Here is a 15,287-nt window from a genome sequence, read left to right as displayed (position 1 = left end):
ATCAACCAAACGAACTCCAGAAGGAAACACACGCTGGCAATCACGATCAAAATCAACGCAATCTCCAGATGCAGAATTCGCCATTTATGATCGGTAACAATTAACGAGTTCGTTCAAAAAATCAAATGAAGAAGATGAATTAGCGAGAGAAAAATGTAGATAAAAAATGGAGGTTGATCAATTGAAGAGAGAGAAAAAATAGGGTTTAAAATCATATATATACATAACTTGAATAATAAGAAACAAAGAAAAAAGGAAAAAAGAGGAAGAAAAGAAAAAAAGAAAAAAAGGAAAAAAAAAAGGAAAGAATCGCAAAAGGAAAGAAGTTGCACATGAGAACTCAATACCAGCTACAAAACGACGTAGCATAGGGGGGGTGTAGGGAACACACCCTACACTAGGGTGTAGGGTAAAATTTTCAGTATGTGGGTTAGTAATATTAGAGCCCATTCTGGATACTGTTCAGAAACATGAGAGCCCATATTCTGTTTATAGGGCCCATTCAAGTTGTAATATGTCATAAAAAGCCCATTATAGATGGAGGGAAATAAAACATCAATTAACCTATCCTAAAAGCAAATCTAAAATGACACTTGTCACGATGTTATTAGTAATTTTCCTGCCCATTTTGCTTTTCGTTTTCCCACAGATTTTTTAAGGAAAGTAAATTATAATAATCCAAAACATCTTTTTTCCCATTAAAATTCTTAACAATAATAATTCTCCATATAAACCCAACTAATATATTCTTTACATAAATGTAGTATTTAATATAAGGTTTTTTTTCAAAAATAATATTAGGTTTTTTTTTCTTTTTATTTTTTTTTTGTAAAAAAAAATGAATGATAATATTATTAAACAATACTACTCTATCGCCTCTATATATGTTAAAAAAAAAGACACACCAATATTACTCTATATTATCTTAGTTATCGTTAATACTATCAACTTTTTATTTATTTATTCATTTTTTCTAATTTTGTTACTTTTGCAATAATATTCAATTCAATAAAAAAATAAAAACATTTTGTTAACACACACATATACACTTTATTTTTTACTCTTAAAGTCGTATCAATAATAAAGCACATGCGCGGATACTATCCTTAGTTCTTTACTTTTTAAAATAAAACCTCATAGACCCCTTTAAAAAAAATAAAATCAAGTCTAAGTGTTACTATTCTCAACATTGGTATACCTAGATATGATTTTAAAGTTATATTTATTTTTGAATTAGTATTATGAGTATAATTTTTTTATAAAAATCAATATTTTTTATAAAATTCAATATAATAACTCTTTGTAAGATTTAATGATAATTCTCAAAACATCTTTTTCCCCATTAAAATTCTTAACAATAATAATTCTCCATATAAACCCAACTAATATATTCTTTACATAAATGTAGTATTTAATATAAGGTTTTTTTTCAAAAATAATATAAGGTTTTTTTTTCTTTTTATTTTTTTTTTGTAAAAAAAAATGAATGATAATATTATTAAACAATACTACTCTATCGCCTCTATATATGTTAAAAAAAAAAGACACACCAATATTACTCTATATTATCTTAGTTATCGTTAATACTATCAACTTTTTATTTATTTATTCATTTTTTCTAATTTTGTTACTTTTGCAATAATATTCAATTCAATAAAAAAATAAAAACATTTTGTTAACACACACATATACACTTTATTTTTTACTCTTAAAGTCGTATCAATAATAAAGCACATGCGTGAATACTATCCTTAGCTCTTTACTTTTTAAAATAAAACCTCATAGACCCCTATAAAAAAAATAAAATCAAGTCTAAGCGTTACTATTCTCAACATTGGTATACCTAGGTATGATTTTAAAGTTATATTTATTTTTGAATTAGTATTATGAGTATAATTTTTTATAAAATTCAATATAATAACTCTTTGTAAGATTTAATAATAATCGTGCATTGCATGGGAGTTAAACTAGTATGTTGCTAAATTGCTAACAAGTACGGAGTTTGTCATTTTGATCCATGTTTTAATGTTTATAACGTACGTAGCTGTCATAGTCTCATAGAGCATTATTCTTCATTCTTTTTTTCTTTTTCTTTTTTTTTTTTATTATTTTTTTAATAATAGTATTAACCATTTTACCTTATTATATTCACATATTTTTATATAATGTCTCTTAATTATTTACCAGTACATTTTTTCTTACACTTAAGACATGTTCTGATTTATTGATCGAATCAAACTGAACTGAACTAATTATTTTATGAGAGAATGAAATTTGGAGCTGAACTGAATTGAACTGAAAATAAGTTGAAGAGATCAAAGAGGCCCTTACTCACCTTTCTCCGATAGACGCTACACATACAATTGTGCAAACAAAGAGATCAAATAGGCCCTTACTAAAGCTACACATACAATTGTGCAAACAATACAAAAGTACGTTAATATCATTTTGACATAAATGCAGTATAATTGCAAAATAAGATCTATATAATGCCTAAATTTGCTACTCCGTAAGACTTAATAACTTTTGCAATACGTGTAATGGACACCTTAAATAAGAAATTTGACAATTTAAATTATGACACGAGTGTACTAACTAGTTGTCTATACTCTTAATTACTATTTTAACAATGATGACAACAAGTCTACAAATAGGATACCAACTTGTAGTATAACTGTATTAGAGATGACTGCTATGTCTAATATAATTTGAGTTAATCTAATTGGCAAATGACTAGTTACGTGAGCTCCAAGTAGTATTAAATATTTGAAAATGAAGAAGTTAAGGGCCCTGTTTGGTAGTTAGCTTATTGGGGGTATATTAGCTTATTTGACTAACTTTAGCTGATTGACTAGTCAAACAAGCTAATACAAGTGTTTGGTACTAAGCTTATTGAAAGAGCTTATTCCACTAAATAAGCTCTTTTTGAAAAAACTCATTTTAGGAGCTTTTTCAATTAGCTTATTCATTAATTATTGTGAAATTACACTTATAACCTCATTTAATTTAAAATCCTATCTAAACTACCTACCCCACAATTAGCTTATTGGTCATTTCACATATTCAATCAACTTTAAGCTATCAGCTATTTACCAAACACTTTTATATAATCAGTTAATACAATAAGTTAGTCAAATCAGTTAATAAAATCGGCTAGTCAAAATCAGCTAACTCGATCAGTTTCAACTTTTAGCTTTCAACTTTCTCCCAAACAGGGCCCTTAGCTTTTGTCATTGTAAATGTTATCATCTTATTAATTACATGCTATAATTAATTAATTAAAATGGAAAGATGAGATGCTTAGCATAATTTAATGACAAAGAGAGCCACATCAGCATGACCTGTAAAGTGGAAATTTCCATCTCGGATTCTTTTGACTTTTACAACTTCCAAACTTTACCCTATTATTAATGAATTATAATTTTATTATATAGTTGTATTTAATCTCATAGAAGAATAATTCAGTTCATGCTTTTGCCTTATTCATATTCATATGACCTAGTTTCTTAGCTTTTTATCGTCATCACAGCATCAAATTTTGTTTTTGTATTTAAGAAGATGACAAGCTAAGTATAAAGTACGAATTTTTCACCCAAGAAAAATTATTTTAAAACACCTCATGTTCCAAAGTAATGGTCATTGTATGTATCTAGACCTTTATAATAGTTTATGACATAATAAGATATGATTTTTAATAATTGAATTCTTAAAAATTCTCTCCAAACAATTTTAGTAAGAAAGGATGTGACCACTGTATAGTATAATAAGTTTGAAGGTTTAATAAGATAGCAAAATCAATTACTATATAGACTACCAAATACAAAGTATTACGGAGTAAAAAAAGAATTTATTTTCCTAATACCAAAAATAGTATTATATTACTTGATATATATTTCAAGAATTTCAGCTAGAGAGATTTCATAAAATGATAAAATGCTAGCTTAATGGAAAAAAAATGAGGGATAGATGTTAAAAATTAATGTTATTGTCACATATATTAACAAACTCAATCAGGGATTGGGCACTGTGACAAGACATGCATAATTATTTATGTAAAATGATACTCCATAAATGATAAACTCAATCATAAATTTGATAGAGTTGGTTACATAAACTGAATACTAAATATTAACTTGAAAATACGGAGTATGTATATTGTGTAGTGTGTACACTATATAGTACTCCCTCTATTCCAGAATAAGACACAATCAAACTTTACAGACATGGTGATGTATTAGTTTGACCTTATTTTATATAATTAAATATTAATGAAATTATATATATATAAGAAAAAAAAAAGTTAGGGTATGAAAATTTATATCAATACCTATCTAGCAACATATTTTTGATATTATGTTAATAAAAAAAAAATATAGTCAAAATTAATTTGTAAATAGTGAAAAAAGTTAAAACGTGTTAATTATTATGCGACGGATGGAGTATATGTATTTAAAATAGTATTATGAAAAGTGAAATATGTTAAAAATAGTACCTACTCTACCCCAAATTAAGGCATTGATGACTTTTCAAAGTAAAATTTTGTATATGACTGTATCATATAAGCTATTGTTGGATATCTTTTCATTTGTATTTTGGTTTTTTTTATTGTCAAAATATAAAAATCGTACACTCTTTGAAATCAATTGTTACACATAATTTAAAATAGAGAGTAACACAATAACGCACTTTAGAATTTAGAAGCCAGAAGGAATTATTTTTTTTTTTTTTTGAAGTAAGGGTTTTGGATGTAGTTCAAAATCTGAAGCATGATGCATTGAATAACCGTTCTCTGATTTAATTGTGTTTTGTTACAATCATGCTCATTAGTATCTCTCACATGGATTTTGGCTTTATTTATCTTAGATTTATGAGCCCATATATATATATATATATATACATACGATCTTGCTAACGAGCGCCCCGGGGTGTTAGATAAGGATAAATTATATTGGTTGAAATGGTATTAAGTTAGGAATTCGTGACAAAATCACGCGTCGTTCGGTGTAATTAATGTTAATTTTACTCTAATATTTGCACTTTATTTCTCTTATCTAACGCCCCGGGACGCTCATTAGCTTTTGCCAAATACATATATATATTTTTTTACATTCTTTCTAATTCTTTAACGTGAGCACTGAGCAAGTTATTGTCCTACTACAACGTCCACAAGACTACAAGAGATGGGTAACAACACCCATTTCATTTACTACCTCCGATACAGGTTATGTGCAACGATTAGACATTTTTCCTCTCTGCTTTATGTCAAATCGTTGGATATAACCTGTAACGGAGGTAGTATGTTCAGTTGTTCCATTCGGATACTTGACTAGTTGACTGTATGCAACTCATTATTAGATGGTTTCTACTCTTTGGCGCGGTTGTACCTTTCTACTTTGTTCATGCTACTAGGAAAATATTACATAGTCGTTTATTTTAATTAGAAAAATTATCTATTTTTTGATGTTATTAACCCCCCTCCCCCTCCCATCTAAATGATCGCAATTCGCAAATACATGTTTAATTCACCACTACAACTCTTAGATGATTTTTATACTCATTAATCGTTTGCCTTCTTTGGCAAAAGTTTACAAATCTATGTTGATAAAGTAGAAAGACTTCTTTGGAAAAAGAGTCAAACGTTGTCATATCTCCATACTTTCAAGTTGCTGATTTTAAAAATGTAGGAAATCGTAAAAATTTACATTAGAAAATCGTAAAAAATTAAGAAATCATAAAAATATAAACACTAATTACACTGATTTGCGTGTGTTTTTGTCATGAATTTCTAATTCTATACAATTTCCAAGTATGCCGTATGTTATTGTTGTTATTCATTGATCATATTGTATAATTGTATGCTTGAAAATTGTGTAATTAAAGATTTAAAGGGCATTGGGCTTCACAGTTTACACAGATGCCATAGGGACATCCCCCTTTGCTATAAATATTAGGATGAGCATGTTAGTATGTTGAATTGCATGTTCCAGAAAGGTTCAATTCACTTCACTTATCCATGTATGAGTGTATACCCATCCGCATTTAATTGTTTAGGGTAATAAAATATGTGAATTACATTTAATTTGTCTGTATTTTTTTTCATATGGTAAATACTAAATAGACAAATTAGACATGTTGGTAATTTATAGATTGCATTATAGGGTATCTCGTAATTATATGCATTTAAGTTCTAACTCCTGACAAATAACTTCGGATTTGATTCAATAAAAAAGCAATTTGTTGGGTTTTAATAGTAATACGTTCAAGAAAGCTAATTGATGTAACTCTTGTTTACTTTGTCTTATCTTAAACAAAAATGAGTTTCAAACAAACTTTTATGATCTTAAAAGAAAATTTAATACCGAGTATTAACTTTTTTTTTAAGGTCCAAAGCAGTGGATTATAACGTTCAATTTTGAAAACTTTAGACTTTTTTAGCGTCAAAGCGTCAAAAAGAAAGAGGTTGAGATAATTTCCATGAATCCAACAAGCTCCCTTAAAGTTATTTGGGTGGTTGGAACCAATAACCTCGCCTTTAAGCAGGCAATTTAGCTGATCATGTACACATTTCTCTTCATAAACTATATGACTGAAGGTATGTAAGTGAGTATTGAGATTTCAACACTGAATCTCGAAATCTCTGATATTATTGTGACTTTATAGATCTATAAGCCTTAATCATATTTTGTAATAGAATTTCATAATTATGTTTAATGTATATGTCAATTTTAATCCTTTGGTCATCAAATATATAAATCTAAGTGCATTATAAATTTGTTAAATAAATTAAAATATTATTACGGTATGGCCAGATATTATCATTGCCCGGGGAAAAAAAAATATTTTGGCCTATTAAATAAACTCATAAAAGAAAATTGGTGTAATTTTAACACAATTTCTTATACGTGGCAAGTCATCATAGGTGTTACTTCGTTAGTGTTATAAGAATTACTCGGTCGATGCTACAAGATTATTTTATCAACATTACAGAGTTATTCGATCAATGTTAAAAGAGTTATTTTATTCTTTTTGCAAGTGGTTACATGACGTGGTTGGCCGCACAAAAAACGCGTTATAATTTTAAAAGCTAGGACAATGACAACATTATTAAGATGATGTACATTATAACATTTGTACTAATATAAAGTAAATAACTTACAATATGAAACTAAAGTAGCCTTCCAAAAACTAAAAATGAAAAAACATAAAACCCTAACTTATCTTTGATTAAGCAGATAAAAATTTCTACCCAACCAAACTTAAAGTAAGATCCTAATACAGTGTATTGACAATATGACATGATAAAAACAATATTAACAACTTGCCACCCCTGCAAATGTCACAAAAACCCAATTTGCAGAACTAAGAATCAAAGGCAAGAATCAAATATTAGCCCAATCAATCTCAAAGGAAGGAAACTTGTTCAATGAAAAACTATTAAATTCATCCCAAGAAGATTCAGTAAAATCAATGAACGTAACGCCGGATTCCGGGGAACACGAATTCGTAGATGAATCATCTGAAACCACAGGTAAAACCTCGGCTTTAGGAACCAAAACTTGAGAAGAACTCGATGAAGCATTCTCTTCAATTTGGTAAGAAACAGAGGAAGAAACAGGGGAAAAACAGGGTTCCTCTGTTTTCCCCTGTTTTAAGGAAATATCCAAACTTTGACAAATAGCTTCAAGTTTAGCATTCACAGTAGAATGAAGTGGCTTATAATGACCAAATTGAGTGGTTACATAAGCTCCATGATGCTTAATATGAGGTAAGTTTAGACGAGCAAACTCTCCTCGAAGCTTATATGCCGCATTGTCGTAAGCTAAGGCAGCTTCTTCGGCTGTTTCGAATGTTCCGAGCCAAAGCCGAGTTCGATTCTTAGGCAATCTAATTTCCGCAACCCATTTTCCCCAATGTCTTTGTCTTACACCCCTGTATAATTTTGTGGATTTGTTTTGTTTCATCAAAGTTGGCTTAGGAGAAAGAAGATGATTGGTTCTATAATTAGAGCTTGAAGAAGGAGGAAGCTGAATTGAAGGGTTTTGAGGAATACCCATTTGATTAAACTCTTGATTAAACAAGTAAATGTTCTTGTTTAAAGGATATGAATTGTAAAACAGAGATGAATTTGAGGGTGTTTGTTGGAGTTTGATTTGTTCTTCTTTTAAAGGATTCAAAAGAAGAGGTTTGTTGGTATCATTGTTGTAAAAATCTAAAGCAGTAGCCATGCTAAATTTGTAAGTATTTCAAGTTAAGATTGAAGAAATTTAAGGATTTGAGAAAGAGAAGAATGAAGAAAGTTGTTAAATTGGTTAATGGTTTGTTTTATGAGAGTAGTAGTGAGTGGTGAAGGGCAGGTAGTCTTATATATAGTCCATAAACAACCGTGGGAAGGGAATGGACAATGGAAGAGGAGAGAGAAAGAATTATTCTTTTACTTTACTTAACAATTACTCTTCTTTTTTGTCAACTCCTTTTCTTTTTTCTTTATTTTTACTTCCTTTCTCACCCTTTTTTTTTTTTTTTTTTTTTTTTTTTTTTTTTTTTTGAGGAAAGTCCTTTCTCACTTCTTTGATTAATTGATTTATTCGCAACGTATTTTTGTAATGCGAATTTTATGCATTTGTTTACATAATACTGAGTATTAAATGTTAATGAATATTTATACATTTTGTCAAACTAAAACTATGAATTATGTTTGAAGATTTTCGATATATTAAGGACTGTTATTCTAATTTTACACATTCAATTAATTAAGTTTTATGACCATCTACAAACAAAATATTCTATAAATATAATCATATTGTTAATTCTCCTAATAAGAGCAGTTTTATAATAATTATAGTACAATGGAATATGAAAGCTTGATCAACTTATTATAAATTATGAGTGGTTATTATGGACTTAGCATGATTCCAACAAAATGCTCTTACAATAGTTATACCATCCAAAATTTTATATTTATTCAATTTAGTTGAAGTACCCAAAGTTTTTAAATTGAAAGATGGAGCCTAATATTGATAAAATAGTCAATAATTTTAGATCCTTTTAAGCAAGTACTCTTCATTAGTTTATAAAGAGTACAGTTTGTTACTCCATATAACCTTAAATATCATGTGCTTCGTAATTTAAAATGAGGAAAATGCTATCTTATAGAAGAGGTTATTGGAAAAGTGAATAGATTTAACCAATTAATGATCCTACGTAATGATCATAACCTAAAATTGAAATAAAACAGTGATCACTTTTTCTAAGCGATGTTATAGTTGGTTCATTATCCTCAACCTATAAAAATGTAAAATGGTTGACTTGATGGATTTTTTATTCATGATCCACCCCAAAAAAATGAATTAAAAAACTTACGTCCAACACCACAATAGTAGTATAAATGTTGGTAAGATGAAAAATGAAGCATTATTGTCCAGCCAAATTTAAGTGGAGTTGACACGCATTATTCTATATTATCACTTGAAAAAGCCAAGTCAAATAGGTTACGGGTATTAGAAGACTATCCAACAATCATTAAGATAAGCTAGTCATAGCCATTTCCCACTCATACCTACTACTTTATTATAAGACGGCAGGGAGAGTAATTTGTATTAATCCTTTTTATAGACGTAATAATAAAATAAAACCTCCCTTTTATTTTAACTTAAGAATAATACTAGACATTGTTCTAATACTCCTTTGTAGATATCTTAAAAACTAACCTGATCAAATCGCAATCTTATAATATTAAAAAAATATGGCTCGAAAAAATATTAAACACATTTGACTTGCGTTAAAACAAATATGATCTACTACACCACCTTTATATGAAATGACCTGAATTGATTATACCCGATCTTTAATCAACAAAAAACCCCAATTCGACATATCTACTTAAGAGGTGGTTTTTTTTTTTCTTTTTTGAAACACTTATGAGGTTGTTTGGTTCAACAGATGGTATATGTTTCGAATCAAAAAAAAAAAAAAAAAAAAAAAAGGTGATATGGGATTGAAACTTAATTCTTAGTACTTTATGTTTAATTATTGTGTCAGTAATGATTTTTTTTTGTTTTATTCGGTACGAAGTTCCATGAGTTTGGTGCTAAGCTATACACACCTCCCCTTAGATTTTTAAACCCCATACCTTGTTGGTTTGAGGTATAGGTTTAGAAATTAAAATCTTCTTAAATCACTACAAACTCATATCTCAACCTACTCCCTACAAACCAAACCCCTTACAAGTAGAGTTGTCAATTTGGGTAAATGGGACGGGTTTGGGTCAGGTAAGAGTAGGTGGGGTCAACTCGAGTCGGGTCAATTCGGATTAAATCCATAACCTATGCGGGTCGGGTTTGGGTTGGGTCATGCTTGAGTAGGGTCATGTCGGGTCATACTTCTTATCGGGTTTGGGTCGAGTTTAGATCGGGTTAATAACAGGCGGGTTATATTCAGGTCGAGTGAACAATAGGTCGGGTTTAATTCGGGTTAAAACGGGTTAGGGTAATTCTCGGGTTCGAATCGGGTTCGTTTCAAGTCAATAATTTGCGGGTTAGAATCAGGTCGGGTCATTCTCTAGTTTAAGTCAAGTTCGGTTCAAGTCAATAATTAGTGAATTATAATAAGGTCGGGTCATTTTCAAGTCACGTCATTCTCGGTTCAAGTCGGAATTGATTCAAGTCAATAATTTGCGAGTTATAATCAGGCTGGGTCATTTCTAAGTCAGGTCATTCATTCTAGGATTCAAGTCGGGTTATGTTCAAGTCAATAATTTGCAGGTTACAATCAGGTTGGGTTATTTCCAAGTCAGGTCATATTCGGGTTCAACTAACTATAATTGATAATTATCATTTTTATCAAGCTAATTATTTCCTTTGACTATAATATATGGCAATATACTAGGGAACTATAGTCTATAATTTAGGAAGATAATTATCTCCTTTGACCATACAACAAATATATACTATATTTAACACTTAGCTTAAATTTAAGGATAAAGCTCCTTTCTTTTGCTGGCCTGGACCAACTTGGTCTCCCTAGACGAAATGCTTTGATCAACAATAATAAGGTGGTCTAAATTGCATTTAAGGTGATTTGAAATCGGGTCAGGAACAATTTGGGTTGAAATTAAGTTAGGTTCAGTCAATAACAAGTTGTGTTGATTTCGAGTTGGGTTAGTAACAGATCGGGTTGGATTTTTGGGTCGAGTTAGTAATGGGTCTGGTAAAATTCAAGTCGGGTCAGTCGGATTGAATTTAGGTCAAGTCAACAACAAGTCGGGTAGGGTTTGTAACGGGTCAAGTTAAATTCAGGAAAAGGAACGGGTCGAGTTGAATTCAAGTCAAGTTAGTAACAAGTCGGGTTTAATTCGGGTTTTGACGGGTTAAAATAGGTCAATTTCGGTTCAAGTCGATTTGTCATAAATGTTCGTAGTAGGCTTGAGTTAATGAAATCCGTGCAAGTTGTAAACCGGTAAATTGGACGTTTAAAGGCAAATTGGATGGTTCCACCAACCCAATCGGACTCCCAAAGGGTATTAGGGACCATGGTAAACATTTCGGCAATTTTTATTTCCGGACGAAAAAAGTAAAAAATTTAAAAATTGAAGGCTAATATCCACGCTCTTTGAGAAATATTGGAGGTTTCGGGGCCCGGTGTCGAAAATTATTGTAATTCTATGGGATACATCTCGAATCATATAATGTCGTTTGGAACCATATATGATCATTATTTGTTGTCATGAATGTTCGTGGTAGGCTTAAATTAATGAAATCGGTGCAAGTTGTAAACCGGTAAATTGGTCGTTTAAAGGCAAATTGAATGATTCCAGCCACGCAATTAGACTCCCGGAGGTTATTAAGAATCATGGTAAACATTTCGGAAATTTTTATTTCAGGGTGAAAAAAAAGTCAAAAAATTCAAAAATTGAAGGCTAATATCCACGCTTTTTGAGAAATTTTGGAGGTTTCAGGGCCCGGCGTAGAAAAGTCTTCATATTTTAAGAGATACATATCGGGATCATATAATGTCGTTTGGAACCATATATGATCATTATATTTGTCATAATGTTTGTAGTAGGCTTGAGTAAATGAAATTCGTGCAAGTTGTAAACTAGTGAATTGGTCGTTTAAAAACAAATTAGATGGTTCCACCAACCCAAATGGACTCCCGGATGGTATTAAGGACCATGGTAAACATTTCGGCAATTTTTATTTCCGGGCGAAAAAAAGTAAAAAAATTTAAAAATTGAAGTCTAATATCCACGCTTTTTGAGAAATTTTGGAGGATTCGGGGCCTGGTGTCGAAAAGTCTTGAAAATCTAGTGGATACATCACGGGGTCATATAATGTCGTTTGTATCCATATATGAACATTATTTTTTGTCATAAATGTTCGTGGTAGACTTGAATTAATGAAATCAGTGCAAATTATAAACCGGTAAATAGGTCCTTTTAAGGCAAATTGGATGGTTCCACCGGCCCAATTGGACGCCCTAAGGGTATTAGGGACCATAGTAAACATTTCGGCAATTATTTTTTATTTTCGGGCGAAAAAAAGTCTAAAAATTACAAAATTAAAGGCTAATATCCACGATTTTTGAGAAATTTTGGAGTCTTCGGATCCTGTGTCTAAAAGTATTGAAATTCTGGTGAATAAATTTCGGGGACATATAATGTCGTTCGTAACCATATATAATCATTATTTGTTGTCATAAATGTTCTTGGTAGGCTTGAATTAATGAAATCGGTGCAAGTTATAAACAGTTAAATAGGTCGTTTAAGCAAATTGGATGGTTCCACCCACTTAATTGGACTACGGAAGGGTATTAGGGACCATAGTAAGAATTTCGACAATTATTATTTCCGGGCGAAAAAAAAAGTCTAAATATTCCATAATTAAAGGCTAATATCCACGCTTTTTGATAATTTTTGGAGGTTTCGGAGCCCGGTATCGAAAAGCCTTGAGAATCTAGGGAATATATCTCGAGGTCATATAATGTCATTTTGAAACCATATATGATCATTATTTGTTTTCCTAAATGTTCGTGATACGTTTGAATTAATGAAATTGGATGGTTCCATCAGGTCATATACGTTTGTTTTCCTAAGTTGGACGTTGAAAGACAAATTGGATGGTTCCATCCACTCAATTGGACTACCAAAAGGTATTAGGGACAATAGTACACATTTTGACAATTTTTATTTTCAAGCGAAAAATAAAACAAAAATTTCCAAAATTATAGAATGTCCACACTTTTTGAGAAATTTTAGACGTTTTGAGGCCCGGTGTCGACAAGCCTTGAAATTTTAGGAGATACAGCTCGAGGTCATATGATGCCGTTTGGAACCATTTATGATCATTATATGTTGTCTTAAATGTTCGTGGTAGGCTTGATTTAATGAAATCGGTGCAACTTGCAAACTGGTAAATTGGCCGTTTAAAGTCGAATTGGATGGTTCCATCCATCCAATTGGACTCCCGGAGGGTATTAGGGATCATGTTAAACATTTCGACAATTTTTATTTTTGGGCGAAAAAGTCAAAAAATTCAAAAATTAAAGGCTAATATCCATCTTTATGAGAAATTTGGAGTCTTCAGTGTCTTAAAGTTTTTAAATTTTAGGGTATACATCTTGTAGTCATATAATGTAATTTGGAACCATATGTAATCATTATATGCTATCATAAATGTTCGTGGTAGGCTTGAATTAATGAAGTCGGTGCAAGTTGTAAATCGATAAATTGGTCGTTAAATGCAAATTGGATGGTTCCACGTACCAAATTGGCTCCCAAAGGGTATTAGGGACCATGGTAAACATTTCGTCAATTTTTATCTCCGGGTGTAAAAAAAGTCTAAAAAAATTCCAAAATTTAAGGCTCTAATATCCACGCTTTTTGAGAAATTTCGAATGTTTCGAGCCTGTTGTCGAAAGCATTGAGATTATAGGGGATACATCTCGAAGTCATATAATGCCGTTTGAAATCATATATAATCAATATATGTTGTCATAAATGTTTGTGGTAGGCTTGAGTTGATAAAATCGGTGCAAATTTTAACCCGGTAAATTAGACGTTTAAAGGCTAATTGGATGGTTCCACCTAGCCAATTGGATTCTCGGAAGGTATTAGGGATCATGGTAAACATTTCGGCAATTTTTATTTTCGGTGAAAAAAATCTAAATATTTCAAAATTAAAGGCTAATATCCACGCTTTTTGAAAAATTTTGGAGGTTTCGACTACAAGTAACCCAAAATAATTTAATGTTAAGTTGTAAAAGAAAATCCGGACCCAACATATTCAAGTACATCCCAATAAGCAAATATAGACTTGAACTTTTGAAGTCCAAAGCAAATACTCTGTATGATTTAAGGGTTATCCCAACAGTTGTTATTTGACTTTTCCTTACATGAGAGATTAGGGGTACATATAGGTATGGGCAATTGGGCATGTGTCAAACTATTACCATTGTAGCTGCTTGCAAAGAAACAAAGTCACTCCTATAACACTGACAGAGTTACCTCTATAACACTAAATGGATAACCCCTATAAAACTAATAAAATACTCCCTCCGGTTTTTTTTAATGCATCACTTGAGAATTTGCACTATTTATATGTTACATTTGAAAAATAATTTTTGTTATTAGATTTATTTTTAATATCATTTTGTAAAATATATATCCCCTGCACCTCGTGCAAAATGCACGGGTACACCCTAGTACAAGGAGTACAAAGTAAGAAAACTAGGTATCAGTGAATCAACACAAAGTAGTCATTGATGCTCATTCACCAGCATACAGAATTTTCAAGAAAAAACTATTGTATTGTCCAACGAACTAGAAAGTACATAAGATACGAGACTTTTCCCTGTAACCAGACTCTCATCGAAAATAAGTGAAAACTCCAAAGTAAAACAAACCGCAACAGTTAGTGCAAACCCATAAGATTTAGGAATATACAAGAGCATTTGCTAACTAAACAAGGAAGACTTAGGAACGAAACACCTGAATTTTCTACTTGTCATGCAATAACAGGAGCACCAGAATCACCTTCCCTCTTGTGGTTGTTTTTTTTTATACGAGTATAACAAGTGTTAGGTATTCAGAGAAAAAGTCTCAGTCCCAAAAGAGGGTCCAAAGCAGGATTCAGTACACATTGTCTAACTCTTAAACATCCGACTAAACTTTCAGAAAATGTTTGAAAGAACATTCGCATAAATTGAGTCATGAGCATTTATTTGCACTAAACTACAAGTATATCCTTACAGCGTGATTCATGCTATATCAGGGTGGTTAAGGAGAACAGGAA

General features: G+C 30.9%; 1 protein-coding gene across 1 annotated transcript; it reads right to left on the bottom strand.

Annotated features, from left to right (window-relative positions):
* Nucleotides 1–6,992: 6,992 nt before the first annotated feature.
* On the bottom strand, nt 6,993–8,480 carry LOC110682192 (ethylene-responsive transcription factor ERF060-like). The gene has a single exon (XM_021858459.1). It carries the CDS (start codon nt 8,223–8,225, stop codon nt 7,380–7,382), a length of 846 nt encoding a protein of 281 aa, XP_021714151.1. The 5' UTR covers nt 8,226–8,480; the 3' UTR covers nt 6,993–7,379.
* Nucleotides 8,481–15,287: the final 6,807 nt, after the last annotated feature.

The sequence above is a fragment of the Chenopodium quinoa genome, unplaced genomic scaffold (genome assembly GCF_001683475.1).
Source record: "Chenopodium quinoa cultivar QQ74 unplaced genomic scaffold, ASM168347v1, whole genome shotgun sequence".
NCBI classification, from domain to species: domain Eukaryota; kingdom Viridiplantae; phylum Streptophyta; class Magnoliopsida; order Caryophyllales; family Amaranthaceae; genus Chenopodium; species Chenopodium quinoa.
Note: the sequence above shows the minus strand (reverse complement) of the source record. Positions and strands in the feature narration are given on the sequence as shown.

Bases quoted from the DNA above. Each gene is read 5' to 3' on its own strand.
- LOC110682192 (XM_021858459.1), bottom strand. From the start codon at position 8,225: ATGGCTACTGCTTTAGATTTTTACAACAATGATACCAACAAACCTCTT.